General features: G+C 47.6%; 1 protein-coding gene across 1 annotated transcript in view; it reads left to right on the forward strand.

Moving 5' to 3' along the window:
- The window catches only part of PPP4R2 (protein phosphatase 4 regulatory subunit 2), a 143,243-nt gene that overhangs the window by 88,475 nt on the left and 33,294 nt on the right, over nucleotides 1–21,474 (forward strand). Inside the window, exon 5 of the mRNA XM_069643213.1 lies at nucleotides 9,990–10,027. Within this exon, the coding sequence (XP_069499314.1) occupies nucleotides 9,990–10,027 (38 nt within the window). The remainder of the gene's footprint in view (nucleotides 1–9,989; nucleotides 10,028–21,474) is intronic.

Consider the following 21,474-nt stretch of genomic DNA (forward strand, 5'->3'; position numbering starts at 1 on the left):
CTTTGTTTCTTTCATTAAATGTTTTTTTGTTTGTTTGATTTCTTTTTGTATCAGTCTGAGATGGAGGTGAAAAGATTTTTATTCTGAGTCGACGGGTTCTTTTTCCAGCTAGTTTCTGCCTGTCTTTTTATTTTTTCTTTTTTTTTCTTTGCAAATGGACTATGTGTCCGTAGTTAGTGTTGGCAATAAGATACAGCCTTCTGGTATTCCATGTAATTGGAGGATGCGGGGAAGCACATAGATTTGGGTTGCATGTGGGTACTAGTTTGAATTGGCCAGGGGGTACGTCTGTACATCCCAGGACAGGCGCCTATTGTGAGGTGCCTTGTGGGAAAGGTGTCGGATAAGGCCTGCCGGTTCGTCTTATTGGATAATATAGTAGCTGGAGCCTGATTGGGTTATGCGGCTTGGCTGAGCTGTCGCATTCATGAAGATAACTGGTGGCCATCTTAGGCAGTTGTAGCGGCTGGGGATTCCATACGGCCTCTTGTGGAAAAGGATAAAAGTGCACTATAAAGCAGGGCGCAACGTGTAAATCGTTAACACGTTATTCTACGGTGAAATGCATTAGTCCAAACAAAGTAATCGTACGATGCAGAAAGCCCGGATGCGCTTACCTTTATATAATTTGCTGTTCCTGAGGGTCTGGGTGTGCTGGTTCTGCAGCGCACCTGAGTAAGGTCCCTTCCAGTTAAACGCGGCGTCGGATAATGCAGGCCAGGCCAGGAGCCTTTTGTGAGGTGCCTTCTGGGAAAGGTGCCGGCTAAGGCCTGCCGGTTAGTCTTATTGGATAATATAGTAGCTGGAGCTTGATTGGGTTATGCGGCTGGGGTGAGCTCGGTCGCATTTGTGAAGATAACTGAGGCGGCCATCTTAGGCAAAATCTTAGGCAATTGTAACAGCTGGGGCTCCTTCAGTGGTAGGACTGGGAAAGTAACCTTTCGGAAGTTTCCATAACGATGGAACACATAGCTTGCAGCCTGAGGTCCTCCAGTTAGCTTAGCTATTGTTGCAAGCCAATAGTAAACCTACCCAGCACAGTATCTTGTTAAATTGGTGATCTTTAGACACTAGACCTCATGCCCTCACAGGGCTGGACTTTCCAAGTGCTAGGGACCATGTTCTGTTATTATGTAAGTGTTATTACTTGCCTTAGCTACTGGTATTAACATTGACTGTCTTATTTCTTAATTTACTGCTCAGTTATTCCAAAGTGTTGCTTCTGACTCTGCTTCTGTTAGGGAGATTTCTCATTTCTGTGCGACCTTAGAGACCCTCAGCTCTTTTGCTGGACTTGAACCACCCCACGTTTTGCTGCGACCTTGCAGGGCTGCAATACCCCAATACCATGGGACCTCAAGCCATTGTGCGCTGCACAGTTGTTGGGCAAAGTTTGAATGCAGTACCCTCTGTGAACACTACAAACTATGACTACAGGTATAGGCAACCCAACCTTTGGTATAATCTTGTACTACAGTTTTGGTAGCGTGTTGAGCAGCCAGACTTAGCGCAAGAGGGGAAATGTTGGCTTTAGTGGAGTTAAACAGAGATTCACAGTTACAGGTATTCAAATAAACTTGCACGCAAGGGTTCTTGCATAATAAATTATCAGTCCGTTTTAAAGCCTTCTTCAGAAGGGAGCAATGTAATAGTAACACACAAATATACTTCAATACTGTACACGCATCGGAAAAGACATATTTGGGATGGCTCACAGACACAATTTACACCCACAGGGGACTTCAGTAACACGGGTACTGGGGACATTAATATCTTACTGTTGGCATTCAGAACACTCTTTAAAAGTTGGTAAAAGGAAAAGATTATTAGAACATAGGAGATCACAATTATTCCTAAGCAGTGCATATCCTTTTAGAGGTCACTGGAAGAGTCATTCAATAGGCTAAGCCAAAGTTGATGGACAAAAGTCTTGGATAGGATAAAGCACTTCTGGTAAGTAAATGGAAAAGTCTTTACACAAGTTCATAGGAGTCTTTGATGAAAAGAAGAATCAAATGTAGGGCCACAAGTCGATTAGGCTTGAGAGTTGTGCAAGTTACAAGCACTTCTACAGTAAGAGTTAAGTCCTCTTAGACTTGTTTTACAGTACCTTGGTAAAGAATAAAAGATGCAGTTGATGACTTCTGTTCCTGTGCAGCTCTGCAGATCTCACTATTCCTGGGCATCAGTCGTGGGGACGAGGAGAACGTCGGGGGACTCATGCACTGCACTGGGACTGCCAGAACCCGCAACTGGCAAACTTCATTTTCAGTGGCTGTTTCGCGTTGCAGCTACCGCAAATAGCAACAATGTAGTTCCTGGCTGTCTAGGTGGACTGTCCTTGCTTTTGGGGTCCTGCACTCTGCTGAGGGGGCTCAGGCCTGGTCAGTCCTGCTTCGTGGGAGTCCGGAGGATCTTCCAAAAGCTTTAGGCCAGCTTAAAAGTAACACGCACAATCTGGTGTCCCTCTCCCTGGCTTTACGGTTTCCTGCGGCAACTCTGAGGAAATTCAGCCAGCTCCGAGATGGGCATCCAGGTGGCTTACTTGGGAGTTGATTGGCCCCACCAACTCAAAGGGAGAAGTTGTCCTGCAGGGCTTTCTGTCGTTTCGAACTGCAGCAGTGCTTCACCGGGCAAACCCAACAGTCCAGGAGTTGCAGCAGGCGTCCTCCAAGCTGCTCTTCAGTTCCTTCGTCCAGTGGTCGACGCTGCATTCCAAGCCAAAAGACTCAACTTTTATTCACTTGTCTCCCATTCATTTCAGCCTAGCTGTCACTCACCCAGCAGGGTGGCTGTCCTTGCCGGACAGTCAGCCAGCCAATTACCACAGAGTGCATCGGTCACCTCCCTCACTTCCTGCCTACCCCAGATACTCTGGAGCCAGAGGCGGGTGTCACTCAGAAACCCTGCCAAAGACAAAATTAACAAAGATAACAAACCTGGTTTGATGCGCACAAACTCTCTAGAAGGACCTTTCCACAAAGATATGGCGAAAAACAAAGACCGGTGACCATTTGTCAAAGATGGCTCCCGTGGTTGGCGTCACCGGAGCTGCGAACAGCCGCGGTAAATGCAAACATGGTAGTTCGGAACTAAACCACTGCCACCAGCCATTCTGTGAGTAAAGAGTAACATACAAATATTACATGAGCATTTAGACACAGGGGATACTAAGTAACCCCTCCAGCACTCTATTGTAAGGAAACTGAGCACCCCGTGCCCCAGCCTTCGCTCCCGTCACAACCGATGCCACAAGACAATACAGGAGCAATCTTGATGGCTTTGCAGGACCTGTGTACGGAGATACGGACAAGGTTGCCCTTACCACCAGCGGATAATCCAGCGGCGCCTGGACCGTCAGGAAGCCCACCAAACAAGCGGAGACGAGTCCATCCTCCACCTCCCTTCCAGCCTTCACCCTCCGCCGAGGGACGAGACGGCGACGACTGGGACGGACGACGGTGGTGACAGGATGGATCTCCCATCACCCCCCCTGCCCGGGCCTCCCCACCTGACGAAATTGGCACCGTTCACGCCATGATCGCCAGGGCATCGGAGCTTTTCCAGCTATGCCCCAAAGAGCAGGAGGAGGAAGGGTTCCTCTACCAACAGGAGGCCAAGAGGAAGACCGTCCTCTGTCCCTTTATTAGACGACATCTGGTACAAAGGACTGTCACTTCTGAAGAACCCGTCCACGGCCCCTGCGAAGAGGGACCGGTACGAGAAGTATCGGGTCCCAGACTCCACTCCTATGTGCCTCAAGGCACAGCCGTCCCCGGATTCGGTGGTCTCCGCGGTGGCCAAGAAATCGGCTGGGGCGACGGCAACTTCCACTTCCCCGGCGGACGCTGAGGGGAAGACGCTGGATGCCATGGGAAAACGGGTCATCTCGTCGGGAGCGACTACCATCAAGGCGGCCAACGCTCTCGCGATCGTGGCGCGCTACGACAGGGAGCTGTGGTTCAAGATCGCTCCCATCCTGACATCGTCAACACTGGCTTTTGCCAGATGGGCAACAGCATTTGCCTTTGCCGGCGCGGTTGGCTCAGGGCCACTGATTTCAGACGGACCGTGCAGACCAGGGTACTGGACATGCCCTTCGATGGGAACAACCTGTTCGGCAAGGCATTGGATGAGTCACTGCAGGCCATCAAGGCCGACTCTGACGGCCCAGGCCCTGGGTTCTCTCCATGAGCGACGGCCGCCCTTTCGGACTTCCGGAGGATTCTGCGGCAGTTCCTTGTCATACCGCCAGGCAGCCCGCTCCTCGTAGCAGGAAGCCCACAGAGGCCGCAACAAGACAGGACACCGTCGTCAAGGAGGCAAGGCCTCGGCGAAACAAGACAACCCGCCGTGACGTCAGGCCCCCACCCGAGCAACCCAGTGGGAGGCGGGCTGGCGAGAGTCCATCTCCACCGACCGTTGGGTACTGGATGCCCTGGCCTACGGGCACTCCCTGGAGTTCCAAAGAAAGTGTTCCTGTTTACCACCAGTGGCCAGGAAGGAAAACCACGTGCCACAGCTGCTTCTGGAGGTACGGGCAATGCTGAAAAAGGGCACGATAGAAATCGTCCCAAAGAGGCTCCAAGTATACTCGCAGTACTTCCTCGTCCGAAAGGACCGGCGGCCCAACCTACACCTTCCCCACCTCAACAGATGCATCAAGTCCCAGATGTTCCGGATGGTCACCCTTCAGCATGTGCTGGGACAATTGGAAGAAGGCGACTTCCTGTCGTCGCTGGACTTGGAGGATGCTTACTTCCCGAAACGCAAAGGACATCACATCGAAAGTTCCTACGGTTTGTGGTCCAAGGGCGGCACTACCAGTTCAAGGCCCTGCCCTTCGGGTTTAAGTCGGCGCCAAGCGTCTTCACCAAGTGCCTGGTGCCGGCGCGGCTGCGCCTGCAGGGGGATCCACATATACCCCTATCTGGACGATTGGCTCATCCGAGCAATGTCAAGAGAACTCGCCATCGTTCACACAGCAAAGACTGTCCGGATGCTCACAGAAGTGGGATTCTCGATCAACTATGCAAAGTCCCACATGGTACTGTCGCAGGACGCCCTGTTCCTGGGACTCAGACTCGACAGTGGCACGGTGGGCCTCACCGTCTGAGGAGAGGACAAAAGCCATCCTGGGCAAGGTACGGCTGTTGACCATGGAAGTGGCCAGGGTGAGGTCCATCAAGTCCGCAGGTTGCGGATGCGGCCACTACAGTTCCTCGACACCCGTTGGATGCAAGCGGCGAGCAGCTTGAAGACAAGATCTCCCTCAACGAGATTTTCCACCATGCGATCCGGTGGTGGGGCAACCGTGCGCATATAGCGGCGGGCAAGACTTCCAGACCCCGGAGCATCAGGAAACGGTGACGACAGACTCCTCCCTTGAGGGATGGGGAGTGTACACCAGAGATCTCAAGCAAGAGGCCTTTAGCTCCCTGGGGAGAGGTCACTACACATCATCGTCCTGGAGCGCCGAGCCGTGTTCTGGGCCCGCAGGTCTTTCCTTCCGTCCCTCAAGGGCAAAGTGGTATGGATCTTCACCGACAACACCACCACAATGTTCTACATACGGAAGCAGGAGGGCACCAGATACACCACCCCCCCAGCTCTATCCAAGGAAGCGCAGGATCTGTGGCACTGGGCCATCGCCCAGGGGATGTTCCTGGTACCTTTTCATCTGGCAGGAGTGAAAGATGCAGTCGCCGACTCACTCGGCAGTGAGCTGCGCTCTTGCCACGAGTGGGAGCTTCAGCAGGATCAAGTGGATCTCCTATTCCAACGATGTGGCAGGCCCCAGATCGAACTGTTCGCGGCGGCGGACACCAAGTGGCGGAGGTTTGCCAGCAGGTTTCCCCAGCCGGAGAGCATGGGCTATGCATTCTTCTTCCCCTGGGACGCCCTGTGCCTGTATGTGTTCCCGCCGTTGCTTCTGCGACTCATCAGTCAACTCGGACAGTCCCGGTGCAGGATGATCCTCGTCGCACCGGCGTGGCCCAGGCAGATATGGTTCCCGGACCTTCTGGACTTGTCAGCATTCTCCCCCCTCCCCCCCCTAACCCCCACACCCCAGTCAAACTGCTGACGGATGCGGATCTTCTCGCCAGAGAAGGAGGCGCCATCCTACATCATGACCCAGGATCTCTGAGCCTGCAGGTCTGGCTCCTGCAGCACTAGAGTTCGGAGGCTACGATATCCCGGCGGACTGCAAGTAGGTACTTGCAATGGCCAGGGTGTTCTCGAGTGCTATGAACAAGTTCTTTGTCTGGTGCCGTGCACAGAAGATCAACCCTCTATGGATTACAGCCCCTCAGGTGCTGCTGTACTTGTTGTCGCTGGCTAAGGCGAGGCTGGCACATGCCTCCAACAAAATCCATCTGGTGGCTATCTCCCGCTACACCAGAACTCTGGGGCAGTCGTCGCTGTGGTCTCATCGCCTGGTGAAGTTCGTGAAAGGACTGTTCCGCTCGTTCCTGCCGGTGAATGCTCCGGCTCCGACGTGGGAGCTCAATGTGGTGCTGACCAGGCTCGTTCCTATCGTTGAAGACAGCTTTTCTTGTGGCCATCACCTCCCCACGATTGTGGGAGAGTTCCAGGCCATCTCCTGTAAGCCTCCATATCTGACTCCACGAGATGAGGGTAGTGCTGAGGACGTACCCCTCTTTCATGCCCAAGGTGCCGTTGGACTTCCATCTCAACGAGCCCTTGGTGTTACACGTTTTCTTCCTGTCGCCGCCTTCGTCGCCTGAGAGGACTTTGCACTCGCTGGATGTGGCTAGAGCGCTGAAGTTCTTGTGGACTGCACAAAGTGTTTTCAGATGACATCACAGCTGTTTGTGAACTTTGGAACTGTGACTCAAGGGAAGGCCCGCTCGAAGGCTTCAATTTCCAGATGGCTCTCCGGCTGCATCATGCACCGTCACCGGTTGGCAAACCGACCGTTGCCCGGCCGTCTGAGAGCCCATTCAACCAGAGCGATCGCTGCTACGGCGTTCCTGTCTGGTTGCGCCCCTGCTGAACATCTGCAGGGCTGCTATGTGGAGGTCGACAAACTGTGCCGACCGGGATTCCAGGGAGGAGTCCAGAGTCGGCCAGGCAGTGCTGCGCAACCTGTTCGCTTTAAGGTGAGCCTGGTGAGGAGGTAAGAGATGCTTAATGTTGAGCCTTGCCACCTCCCGTGGTTGTGCGTGTACTGCTATGTATTCTTGTATTCATCACATGCCAGACCCCATGCTGAAGAAGGAACAAGTTACTTACCGATGTTTTCTCCAGCATGGGTTTGGCATGGATTCACATGCAAACCCTCCCGCCTACCCCTCTGCGACTCTTCTCTTGGTCCTACTGCCATTTTACGTGCTACCAAATCTGAAGATGGCTGCTAGAGGGGCTTAGGTAGAGTGCAGTCATTGGCTGGAGGCAGTGATTGGTTAATAGTAGAAAGACAGTTCAGAAACAAAACATTTTTTTTTCTTTACCGAGGATTCCCAGCCTGACGGGGAATATTCATGAGCATGTGAATCCATGCCCCACCCATGCTGGAGAACAGTTACAGGTAAGTAACTTGTTCCTTACTGTATCTAAATCTCACTCAACTGGGAAGATGCATCCTATTGACTAAACACTCTTGAAAATGTACATGATCACACAGCCCCATTCAGTTGATGGCAAACCTAGTTCTGTGACCCGCTGATTGCATCCATCTGTGCAAATGGTGCTCAACCAATGATTTGATCCCATACGCCTTTGACATTCTATCTCCTCACCTTGTTGCTTTATACCAGCTACCCTGAAAGTGAAATGGCCACAAACTACAATATTCCACCTAGTCTGCCCAGTTCTCTGCCTGCTGCGCCATCCACTGTTTTCTTTCCTCGTACATAATGAATACAGTGTACACTAGAGGTGTACACCAAGTAGTGATCAATAGTTCAATCCCGTCTGTACATGTGCAGATCTACTGCAATACCATGCACTGTAGATTACTCATCCGAGGTTTGCAATGTCTACTTCCCCACTTATATAGTCAAGTAGATTTTATGAAGGGTGAGTACCATTTGTAGGAGATGTTTGAAACTTTTATTTGACATTTACTTTGTTTTCAGTAAATGTCGAATAAGTTTCACTGTGCATGGCTAGCCTCTGGGTTGCAGCAGTCTTCCAAACATTAAGTGGGTTTGTGGTAACCTGCCATCATTTTGGAGAGCGCATTTACATTCTTTAGTGCGGCTGGTGAGGAAGCTGGCCCCCCACTCCATCAGACACTGTCCAACTCCCTCACCCCCCACCACCCCATGAGGCTGCAGGAGCAGCGCTCGCACCATGCATTAATAATAATAACATGGCCAGCTAGGCCAAACAAGGTGACTTTAACATGCACTGTTTCATAGTGTGGCAGATGCGTTTCGAGAAGCATTTGCTTTCTAAATTGGACTGGTTCTCAAGGCAGTACTTTTTCATGCTTTTTTTTGCGCAATTTAACATCCACTAGCCAGCATTGCAATTGGGCTTTGTGGATGCGTGTTCCCTTCAGTATGGCGGATGCCCGATCGGAGTTTGCCTGCTTCTTCCACTGCCAGCTGACCTTGTGATTGGCCAGCATCTTAATGAAAGGCCCAATCGCGGAATCCAGCTGGCGAGGAAGCAGGCGCCCACAACTAAGGTCCCTGTCTGTCCCTGTCCGAACCTGGCTGGGCAGGATGGCCCCCCACCCTCCTTGATCACCACCACTGCAGCACATCCTGATGAAGGCACCTGGACAGGGGGGGGTGCCAGTGACCCCTTGCGCCTGGCACACCACAACTTGTCACCCTTGCAGATTGACTTGTGAGTAGGCAGCTCACTGAATTTGTATTTCGCTTGACTTTACACCTTCAGCCACATACGTTTTGTGTTTAGTGTGCAATTGTTTAAAATGTGTTTGTGCTTAGTATGCCTCTCCATGCCGCCCCTCTCCTACTGTCTCTTGCACTTTCTTTGCTCTGGTTCGTCTTACCCTACTTCCTCCACCCCTCTCCTTTCCCCTTATTCATGTATAGCTCTTGCATTATTGAAACTACCGTCCGGCATGTAAAATAATTGTCATGTTACAACAGTTTGTACTCCCACATGTCCTATGTTGTACGACTAAATGCATAGCACTTGCCCGTGCTGAATATTCCAATCCTTTTATGAATGTCAATTTATTTCTGTTTAACTACTCACCCTCCCTGCGTTGGAGCGCTTTGAAACGCTTAAGTGTATAGGCGCTTTATAAATGACCAATAACGGTCTGGGTGCATTTCTTTAAGTCAAGTTGGTAAACCTTTTAAAGAATTTTCAAGGCTTGATTAATCTCACACATCAGCGGTACACAATGCTGTATGGTTGGTAATTTTATGTCTTTGGTACAAATAAATATCAGAATATTGCTAATCAAATGGGTTTGCTTGCTAATCAAGAAATGTTTAATTGGCAAACTTTGCTAAACAATTTTTGTAAACTAATTTATGCATTGCACTTTATAATTTACAATGTCATTAGTGGCCACATAGGGCCATGTTTCTGATCTACATGTTCAATGCAATAGACTGGTTTGCGTGCTGTAACTTTGATGCCTGTCTGTTTCGTAGTAAATGAAGGTGGCTCTTGAGCGGTGTGCGGGCATGACTGCACATGTTTGCTGCTTATCCAGCTTTAGTAATTGTGGGTCTCAGTTTGGCTTCATGATGTCAGGAGTTACAAATATGAATGATAGGAGTTTACAGTCAGCAATTAATTCCTCTAACCGCATCCTCACCACAGTGCGCAGAAAGCTGCTGGTTTCAGATGATCTGCTAAACAGCATCTGTCGTAACACGCTCTCCTCCAGACCTGAGCAGTGATATTCTGCCGCCCTCGTGAACACAGTCTCAGTTAAAACGTCATACATTTTGTTGATAAACAAACATACCTTTATTTTTATGCTTTTGTCTCAGATTTGCGAGATTGTAATTGTCTTTTTCTCATTACAGAATGTTATGGTTGTCAGCTGTGTTCATCCGACTTCTGAGTAAGTAGAGAAGTATTGTTTAACTTCAGGCATTTATATATTACATTGAATTACATTCTTCTTGTGGCCCTGCAAAAGGCAAGAACTTTGACGAACTACCACCCTCACTCCCGCCCCCCCCCCCCCCCGCCACCATCATTGAGTCCTTCACCACAACCCTGTGTGTTATTCAGGTCGGGTCCCACATGGATCTTGTTAGGACTGATTTTCTTAACTATAGAAGGCCAACCTATATTATGACTGGGACAACTCTGTGGAGCTGTAGCCAAACTAGTTCCAGGTAGCTAGGCGAGCGGTCTAGGCCAAGTCTCAAGAGGTGGTGAGCTTGTAAGGGGTACACAAGGTGTACACACAGTGCAGTAGTCAAAGATTACACTTCGACAATAGGATATAAAAATACTTTGAATACTTTGAATGGATTGTGTCCTCCCATGTGTTCCTCATCTTTGATATTCGTATCCGCTTTGCGGCTTCGTGTTAAAAAAAATCCACACCAGAGGGCGCTGTGCTGTCGTAGTGTGTCCCTCGGGGGCTGCCTTAGAGCATCAACGTCACATGCAGTACAAATGGCTCAAGCCGCGCTCGTTGGCTTCAGTTCCGTTTTTCCGAAAGCTTTCGCTACGTGTATTTGAAACAGCGCTACAGTTTTACATCAAGATTTCTTTATCTTCTAATGCTTCGACCCCAAAAAACTGGTTTTAAAAAAATGCCAGAATTGTGGGAAGAAAATGTCCATTACTGATCCCATCACATCTGCCTGTGGTGCCTGGGTCCACACCATCGGATTGAGGAATGTGGTTCCTGTCTGGCTATGACTAGAAAAGCTCTCAAGGAACGACGAAAGTAAATTGGCGGTGGGGGAGTAAACTTCAAAGGCTTCTTCAAAGAGAAATAAAGACTCTGGGGAGTCTAGGGACTCGTGCAAGTCGTCTTGATGGAGGAGTCGGTCGAGCAAATCTTCTTCGAAGAGATGTCACTGATCTCCTTCTTCTGACTCTACAGGGGTTATCACTTGTCCAACTAAGCATGATACCCCTAGAAAATGGGAGGCTTTTAGAGCCTCAATTATGTGAATCTTCGAGAATGCAGCCTGATCTCCCCCACCCCCCCCCCCCCTCGAAGTCACGCAAAGACCATTCCTCAGCTCATTTTTTCGATGAGAGGAAGGTCGGAAACTACTAAATGCTCTAAATCTGTCAATCAAGGAATCCGTCGAAAAAAAGCAAGTCGACAGGCCTATCGGTACATAAATCGAAGGCAACGCCGGACAAAATGGCGGCAGGTTCCAAACCTTCGACGCCTGTGTTGAAGGTTTCGTCGACACAAGTCTCGAAGGGTTTGTCAACACCATTCTCGACAACACCTTTGTCTAAGGCATCTTTGACAATTTTGTCATAGCCAAAATCAATTCCGATGCCTTCATGACCTCAACCCACAGGCAAGGTTTACACCCATTTGCCAAAGAGACTTTCAAGCTCATGACTTCCATTTATGAGGAAGAGCAATCCTCGGAGGAGGATTCTACCCCTTTTTGGGTTGAAATATGAACAAAGAACGCTCCTGAGGAGCTGGTTAACCCAGAATCGAAGATGTTTGTTCTTTATGAATGCCTTCAGTCAGCTAGTGGCATAGACACTTCGCCTGAGCTGGAGTTTGACCAACCTGACCCAGCTGATCATGCTGATTCAGCATACAGGAATATTATGAATAGGGTTGTGGAGTTCATGGGCTGGAACAGGAATTCTCCCACCTAGGAATGGCATGACAGGTATTCTGAGCCAGGGTCCTCAGAAGGATCCAATACTGCCTTTTCATGCAGCCCTTCAAAGAAAGGTCATGTCAAATTGGGAGACTCCAGAGTCTGTATCAGCGGTAAACAAGAATTTTACCAGAAAATATTGACCTTCATCCATTGATCCAGACTATGACTAAGCACCCTACACCTTAAAGCTTAGTGGGTCAAGCAGCTACATCCACCAGACAGTCTACGTATCCCTCTAATTCCCCTGTATAGGGATGACAAGAGGATGGATGCCAGGGCTCGCAAGATTTTTTTTCTTCGAGGAGGTTTAGCTGCACCCTGTGGGACTGTTAGCAATGCAGCTCAGCATATTCCGGAAGGCGAGGAACAAGACGGCTTCCTGGCTATTGTGAAAGATGGAAAGGAGGCAATGGGAGTAATGTCTCCAGTCAGGACTGGACACTGCCGACAGCATCAGCAGGTCCATGGCTTCTAGCACCGTGCTACGCAAGTTTGTGTGGCTGAGAAAGTCGGGCTTTGCACCGGATGTTCAGGCCAGGCTCCTCAATAGGCCCTTTGACGGCTTGGGGTTGTTCGGCAGTAAGGCGGTGAGAGTCTAGAAAAGATGCAGACCGCCAAGGGGGTGGCTAAATCACCCGGCGCCTCCATACGTCCACCTCAGCAACACTCCTACTCGAGCTCATCTTCCTGAAGGGGTTGTCCTTTTCGATTCCTCATTTGGAAGGGGAAGAGGACATGCTAGTTAAAGAGGACAAAGATTCACTCGTGGTGGACGAGGAAAGTGTGCTAGATCATGTCGGAGAAGGAGTCTTCGGGAGATCGTGCAGCGTTTTGTTTGGTAAGGTCTGTCAAGAAGAGGGGTCCAGTAGAAGGCTGTGGCACTACTATGAAAGGTGCTCGGAAAGCACGGAGTGAGTTAATGAGTATACACTGCGACCGGCCAAGGAAGAATTGTACATGGAGAGAACTTACCTCTTGTCGTGTAGCATTACTTGATCTCAGTTGAGACTTGTCCTGGTTGCTTCTGTAGAGTTGCTAACCGCTTCTTTACCTCACAATTCTAAACAGCTTGTGGCCCTTATTTTATTCTTATCTACAAAGACTTCTAAAACATTGCAAGACTTTTGACCTTCCTCTGAGAAGTTTCAGTCCACCTAGACTCTTGCCCAATCGACATTGGCCTGGCCTGGCTCCCTGAATGACTCTTCTCTCTCCGACTTGTGTTCGGTTGGCCTTCTTTCCGGGAAGGGTTTAACTAACTTTGCATTGGGGTTTACAAAAAGTACTTACCTGCTTCAGAATATGTCTGATTCCCTTGTTTTATTCTAATAACTATTTTTTCTTTGGCACTCATCTCAGTATTGCTCTAAATGTACAGTGATGAATGAATGTCCAGTGTCCTAGCTATTTAAGTAACCTGAGAATGTAGGAAGTGTCAGGGTGACAACCCAAATGGGTGTCTGCTGATTTAGAGCAACTATGTGTGAATTTTGAAGGTATTTGTGTGTTGCTATTATATTGCAAGCCTTCTGAAGAAGGCTTATTCAAACTGACTGTTAAATAATTGTTTAATCAAGAAACCTTGAGTGTAAGTGTTCATTTGGATACTTGTCACTGTGAATCTATAACTCCCCTACTGCTCACATTGACACCTCTTGAGATGAGCCTGGCTGCTCTCACGCTACCAACTTGTGTAGTACCAACCTATACCAAAGGTTGGGTTCCTATTGCCAGGAGGTTTGGGTTGTCGTCGTGCACCCAAAGGGTACTGCATACAATCTTGCCTAACACACTCATATTGTGTAAGTCTGGTCCCTTTTCTTAGATCCGTTCTGGATGCCTCTCAGGGAAAATCATGTCCTCCTCCAGACAGAATTCTGGCCTTGAAACAGATGGTTCATCATTTCAACACCAGAAACCAAATGTTAGCTTGGTGATTCTCAAGGGTGCTGGGCTTGATGGATAGTGTCCCTGGCCAAGTTCAGTATGAGGCTGGTGCATTTGTGTTGCGTAGGATTTTCATAGTAATGATCTTCCTGTGCTGCCACCCACCTAACTTTTTGCTTTTACTGGTGGTTTATTTTTCCTTATTACTTCTGAGTGGGAATCTTTTTTTACATTTTTCTTTTTATGGGTGGCATTAAGAGACTCCATACTGGCTTTTAAAAGTTATCATCTTTGAGAACCTTTGGCTAGAAGTGCCTACTGTTGCTGGGTTGTCCTAGGGGCTTCCGTTTTAAGCTTTCTCTGCCTAACCTTGTAAGAACTACAATTCCCAAGGGTAGAAAGGATCTTTGGATCCCTTTTCCATTTTGTTAGGTGAGACCAGCACCCGCTGGAACATGGCTTATGTGGAGTGCTGGGGAGCTTCCGAGTATCAACTTTCTCATTTTAAATGGAACATTTGTTACAAGGACAAACTTACCTTTAATGACTGCTGGCGGTGAACCTTTTTATTCTGTGCACTTTTACCGTGGGCTGTTCGCACAGCCCCAGCAAGGGTACCTAAGGGTGCTCATTTTACCAAAATAGTCCCCTTTTTTTTTTTTTACTATTGTTCCTTGACTTTTGTTCCTTCCCCTGACGCCGGAAAATTCCTTTATCTTCGTGGGTGTCCTGTGGGCTCCACGCTCACGCGCCAGAGTTTGTGAAGGCAGGAAGCGAGGTAGTAGTCAATAATCTTGCAGCCCTGTCTTCCAGCCTGCCTGTGAGAATCGAGTTCGAACTGGGCGGCTGGCTGTCTTGAAATGATTGCCAATGTCCAGCCCCACCCCGGGCTTGAATGTTGCAAGGCTTTTTGATTGGCTGGGTTCCTGCATAAAAGTCCGATCCTGGCAGCTGAAAAGGTAGTCTACCACTGGAACCACAACCAAAAACGTAGCCGAAGGAATTGTGTCTGAGATTTATTGTGACCCGAGAGCCTGCTGTTACCCTTCCTTCCAATTAACACCTGGGGACTCAGAAAACACCAACCCAGAGTGGGGTCTGACCCACTAGACTCAAGACCTGTATTTTGAGCCATCCCACGTCATGCTGCGACCATGCAGGGCTGCAATACTCCAATAGCTTGGGACCTCGAGCCAATGTGCGGTGCACGGTCTTCCGAATTTCGAATCTCGCAGAAACTTTGTGGGCATCCTGCTGGACCTAGTTTGAAAAGTCCCCTCACCAGTGTGCTGAACCTTGCAAACAACCAGAATCAGACCAGCGATATTCTGTCTTCTGTACTTCTTAAAAAGGCGCCACATCCAGTCGCGAGGAATACCTTGCCTAGATCTTTCCCCGTGATCCTTGCTACAAATGTCCTTTTACTATTCTGCCTTCTTAATGAAGGAATTCAGCGACCAGGTTTTTGGCTGCGGATCCTGAAGTCCTCTTGCTGCAAAATCCTCTGTGCTGAGGTACTGCGCTGGCTGGGGTATTTACTTACCTTTTAAGTCTCCTGTGATTCCTGTGTAGTTTTGGGGTGCTTTCTGTGATTGGGAGGTCTCTTGTCCAGTTCACCCAGGCCCACTACCGGAATCCCCCTAAGGTTTCTTCTGTGTAGTCCTTGGACCCACAACTAACTCTAAAGTAGAATACTTGTTTGAACAGTCTTCCTTTGGAACTCTGCCTGCGACTAAGCCCTCTCTCATCCTGCCTACTGCAGGCTCCTAGACCACGAGTGTCCCTCTTCTGCCTCTGAGAGAACTCGTGTACTAGACTTGGGAAGGGCTGGTTACTTTAAGGGGTCTGCCTTGAAAAGTAGTATTGAAAAGTTTACTTACTTGTGAATGAGTTAGTTGGTAAATTTAAACGGAGTGAATAGTTACAAAATGTTATTACTTGATATGTCCTGCCATTCTGAAAAGTGTTTATATATAGGATTTACTTAACTTGAATAAGCTGTTTGCCTTCTTAAGGAAGTATTCTCAGTCTTGCTTTACTCAAACTGTCTCGCCATTCTAACAAAGTAGATAGGTTAACTTACCTATGAATTGGGGTCCCCTCTATCCAAAAGTAATTCTGTTGGTTTGATTTGATTACTCCCGTTAGGATAATTGTAGGAGTGTCACCAATTGGGTCTTGCGTCCCCTGACCTGCTGTTAGCCTATCCAGAATAAGTCTGCCTAGGTCATACTTGCTTTTAGGAAGAAGTCTCATAACTGTGCTAATTCCCTTCCCCTTAGAGACCCCCAGCAACTTTCCTGGATTTTGAGGACTTGATTTTTCTTCCTGGAAATAGTGAGCCTTTTTTTCCCCACTTTCATGTATTTTGATTTATGTTTTACTCTTGTGTTCTTTGAGTTTTAAGATGACTCCATAGGCATCTTTTCATGTGTTACACACCACCCTCCGTGCAGTAACACAGGGATGTCTTTTTAGACTTCCACAATGTTGTGCCAAAGACCACACCTGGTAAGTTTCTATTGTGATTTATTGACAAAATGTCATAAACTGAAGTAGTGGGATCCTGCAGGAGTGAAGCTGGCCCACCTAGCCCCCTAAGCCTGCCTGCTCAACAATCCTGCTTCAATAAAACTATTGGCCAGGCAAACCAAAGGGGAAAGGGTAATGGATAAAATAACAAGACAAGAACTCCCACTGCAGGTACTTCAGATTTTCCTCTGTGGATGGATTTTAGTCAGTGAGTTCCTAAAAGGAAAATACAACCTTAATCATTATTATTATTCTTTCTTTCCGACTACTTCTTTCTTAATTAAATTATTTTTCTAATTACCTGTTGCCTAAACCTTGTTTGCCCTTAGGCCGCCTTGGAAAGATTGTTGCTGCTACAGTTGGTGCTCTGTATTACTTCTCTTCTATAGACTATCTTCTTTCTTTTCTAAAGCTTCAGGCTGTTATGTAAACAATAAGGATACCCAACAACATTGTCTTTTACTGTTGTGACTAGAACTCGCATCTGTGTAACAATGTCACTAAATATGTAAATAAATACCTTCAGATGTCTCTTTTTATTCCACAGATAGATCCAATTCAGCAAGAATTCTTAACTTGAAAATATTTGCATTAGAATGACGCTCACTACAACGTTACTAAACTGTCATGTTTAGAATCCGAGCGTTATCATTCAACAAAAGTCTCGAAGAAAATCAAGTCCGTAGGAATATGCGACGCATCCAAAAATTAATCCAAAATGGCCGCAACGCTGCGTCACGTCGCAAGGTCCTTTACTCAAAAGCTGCGCGAACGAAAAAATACGAACAGCGCGAACGCAACCTACTAATCATTAAATATTAGTTTAAAGTTAGGAAATAACAGTTAGCATTAGTATTTTGGTAAATTAGTTCGCGCGCCACTCTTCCAAAAAAATATATTCTTAAATAAAATTAAAGATGCGCACTTTAATTCATTTGCATATTTACAATTGTCTTTACTTAAAATAAATTATTTTTCTTGTTTAAGAAGAGTCTAAAAAGTCTTAAGAAGAAAGTCTTGTAAATTATTTTCTTTTCACAAAAATACACTTAGCTTAGTTTCTTGTTCTTATTTTAAACGATTCAGCTGCTCAGCAAACTGGTGCTAGAAGAACGTCTTCAATATCCAGTTCTAAAACTTCTTTCTTGGATCATTGCTTAAAAGGATATTTTTAAACCCTACAAGAGACTAAATACTTAAACTTGTAACTATAGATTTAATTTACTGGAGCTATCAATAACGTGACTAAACCAGTTGACAACTTTAATGAAAGGTGGTTTAGAACAGTCATGAAAATTCTAAATAACACATTGCTGCCTTCAGTAAAATCAACCAATCATTGCAGAGGCTTTGTTCCACCATCTTGGCTTGGGACTGTTTCATCTATCTAAATGCAAGTGAGTTAAGGGAAATTTACTACTCTCAAAACAGATCTCCCTTAATACTTCAACTAACTCCTCTTTATCTTTCTGGAAATTTATCTGAAACCCCCTATTCTCCAAGGAACCTTACTAATGTGAGGTACAAAATGTGGCAACCTGGCACAAAATGAGGAAGCACAACTAAGACCCCCAACCAGTACAACATCCCATCACCAACTGTAGATAATCAAGCCATAACACGTCTTGGGGTTCCAGGCTCTAGAACCTTCTCAGCTCACAACCTAGCAGGAGCTAGCACATCACCAGGACAACCAGACCCTGCGCATAATGTAATACTAAGCATTCAGATAACGCACCCCCTCCCTTATAAAACAAAAACATATTGATGCTGATTTTTAGAAACACACATTCTAACACATCTTGAACACCTGAATTGGCTAAACAGAAGATGGTATATATTACCCATAACACCAAAAAAAAATCGATATTGAAATCACACAAACATTTAACAAAAACACAAACAATAATGGTAACAATATTAATGTCAAATACATCAATTAAAAATCTTTTACCTTTTTATTTTTGCAACTCTCGACAAGTTCCATACTTGTCCACTCTCTAGTCTCACAGCATTATCAAACACTTGAGCAACCCTAACCCGATCAGAATAAAGTGGTTCACCCTTCTTGGGAATGAGGGCTCTCCTTATCCTTATGAGATCCCCTACTTCAACAACCGTTCTTTTTCTAGGGAACCTCTCATTTATCTTCATCCATCTCTTTTCGGGTATCCATCCTTTTCCTCACATCCTCCACAAAAGTATCAGTCTCTCTTGCCATACCCAACCAAACTGGTGAAACCAATGTGTTACCCTTTCGACCTCTCATAAGTTCGAAAGGGCTAATCCCTGTTTCAACGCGCGGTGCCATTCGTAAAGCGTATATGCGTTCTTTAACAGCAACCTTCTTGTCCATGCCACATGCACTCGCCCCTCTGATTCCTTCCATGATACATCGATTGACTCTTTCAATCATGCCATTGCCTTGTGGATAATAAAGCGCTGACCTTTTGTGCTTTGTCCCACACTTCTTTAGATAATCTTGGAACTCTCTTCCCATAAATTGTGGACCATTGTCCGTAAGCACACTTCGAAGGGATTGTGTCCACCGACGTATTCCTTATCTTTAATAGATCTCCCAGCTTGCAGGCCTCAATTTTTTTTTTCCAGTAGAGGGCATTGGGCGTCGATGTCCCTTGACGGCCTCTGTATCGGCGCCAACGTCATCACGCGTATAAATAGACTCACGCTGCCTCCGTTGCTCAGTTCCGTTTTTCCGCGCTTCGTGGCGCCTCGGAATAACGTTGCTCAGTTCTTCAGTCAAATATATCAATATTCCTTGTGAATACCGACTTGTACTCGATGGCTTCCTCACCCGAACCGACAAATCCACAGTCCGGCTTCAAAAAATGTCGAGACTATGGAAAGAAAATGTTGTTGACGGATTCTCACAGGATCTGTTTGTGGTGCCTGGGAATCGAGCACCATTGTTCGGAGTGCGAGGACTGCATGTCCATGACGGCGAAAGCCTTGAAGGAGCGTAAGGGGAAGCTCAAGAGAGCTAAGGCAGTTTAAACTTCTTCAAAAGTTTCCTCAGCGGAGTCGAGACATTCTCCTCGCCATCACAAGACATTCTCGTTCTAGGTCTCGAAGCAGGTCCCATCACTCTTCGAGATCTAAGCATTCAAAAGAGACGTCGAAGATCCCCTTCTTCGTCTTCCGTTTCCCCAAAAAGGGTCTCCTGCCCCACAAAACATAGCTCTCAGGTTGAGTGGGAGGAATTCAGGAAAAAGATGCTAAGCGTCTTCAAGAAAGCGGCCTCGACCCCCTCGAAGACTGCTGAGGGTGATACCCTGGGTGAAGGACCCAAAAAATGAAAGCCGCGAGTCGCAGCACCCGGCGAAAGAAGCCACTCGAGAGCGTCACAAACCCTCGAGTAAAGGCAAAGTTGTGTCGTCGAAGATCCCTTCGACACATAGATCGGTGTCGTTATCGAAGGGTTCTTCGGCGCACAGGTTAGTCGAGTTGACGCCGTTTTCGACGCCGAGAAAGGATAAACCCACTGCCACCTCACAGCCAGTGTCCATACCCAGAGCCTCGAGCACGAGAATGTCGTCGACAACCTCGAGTAGAATCCCGATACTCTCGAGTTTGAGGCCTCTACCACCTTTCTCGACGCCTTTTTCGATGGCTTCGAAGCCTTTAATGTCCGCGTCGACGTTTTCTCTGCCAATCATGACAAATTTGGCTTCTTCTGCTCTGGAAATGGGATTTATACCATTTTCAAGACCTGATCACTCCAGAGTCGTCTTCTATTTATGAAGAAGGGGAGGATTCTGATCCGGAAAGACCTTTTGAGTTGCAGGGACCTGCGACTCCTGCACCAGAGGAATTTACCTCTGAGGATGGTAGGTTTAAAGACCTCCATGCTTCCCTACAGGAAGCAAGTGGGGTGGACACTTCCCCAGAAGTGGAATTTGCCACACCAGACCCAGGGGAACATGCTGAAACCCCTTCTAGAACCTTGATGGCAAGGATAAGAGTTTATGGGGTTGTCCACATCCTCGCCTGCTTTTCAGCAAGACGACCTCACAGACATCTTGGTCAAAGGTCCACAGGAGGATCCTGTGGTGCCATTTCATGCGGCATTACAAAGGAGAATATTTGCAAACTGGGAAACGCCTGAGGTAATACCAGTGGTTAACAAAAAATGATCAGCTAAATATAGGGTGGCTTCTGCTGACCCTGACTATTTATCCAAACACCCAACTCCAGAGAGTCTGGTTGTTCAGGCAGCTACTTCAGCAGGTAGTAAATAGGCTTACCCTACTGTTCCACAGGATAAGGATGATGAGAGATATGACTCTATGGCCCAAAAAGTATTTTCCGCATGTAGCATGGCGTTGAAATCCATCAATGCTACTTGTACGCTCGTTGGGTTCAGGCACACACTTTGGGAGTGTGCTTCATCAGTGGCTGACTGCCTCCTGGAGGGAGAAGAAAGGGAAGCGTTCCTAAACATCAAGGATGGTAAAGACGCTATGTGGGAATCCCTTCAAACTGGCATCGATTCTGCTGACAGCATCAGCAGAGCCATGGCGGCAAGTACAACAACCTGGAGATTTGCTTGGTTGCGAAAGTCTGGTTTTGCTTCAGATGTGCAAAGCAGACTCTTGAATATGCCCTTTGACGGCTCTTCTTTGTTTGGTAAGAAGGCGGATGACAGTTTAGAAAAGCTACAAACATCAAAGGCAGCAGCGAAATCCCTAGGAGCTGCAATCCGTCAGGCACCATATCGCCCCTCAGGAACGTCTTGGAGAGGTAAGTCCTTTTGCTTCTATTCCGCATTCGGAAGAGGCAGAGGATAGCCGGTTCAAAGGGGTCAGAAAAAATTCACCCGAGGTGGATGGGGTAAAAACACAAAAGCCGCAGCAGCAGTTGCCTCTTTACCCTCGGCATCTGCATCAGCCGCCTCCAAACCGCTCTGATGACTCTCTTCACAAAACATCAGTAGGGAGCAGGTTAATTCAACATCTGACAGAATGGCAGGCTATTGCGTCAGATGCTTGGGCATTGGAGACAGTTGCTCAAGGTTACTGCCTGCCTTTTCTACACAGCCCTCAGTCATCCACCGGGGACCAGCTCTTTGAAAGTTCCAGATCCGCTCCTCTTGCAGGAGATTGTAGACCTACTAGAGAAAGGTGCCATAGAACCGGTACCTGTAGCGGAGAGGAACAAGTGCTGGTACTGTTTCTCCCCCCCCCCCCCCCCCCCCCCCCCCCCCCCCCCCCCCCTTACTTTCTCATACCGAAGAAGGACGGAGGAC

Source organism: Ambystoma mexicanum, chromosome 2p (genome assembly GCF_040938575.1).
Source record: "Ambystoma mexicanum isolate Mex_15411 chromosome 2p, UKY_AmexF1_1, whole genome shotgun sequence".
In the NCBI taxonomy this organism is placed as follows: domain Eukaryota; kingdom Metazoa; phylum Chordata; class Amphibia; order Caudata; family Ambystomatidae; genus Ambystoma; species Ambystoma mexicanum.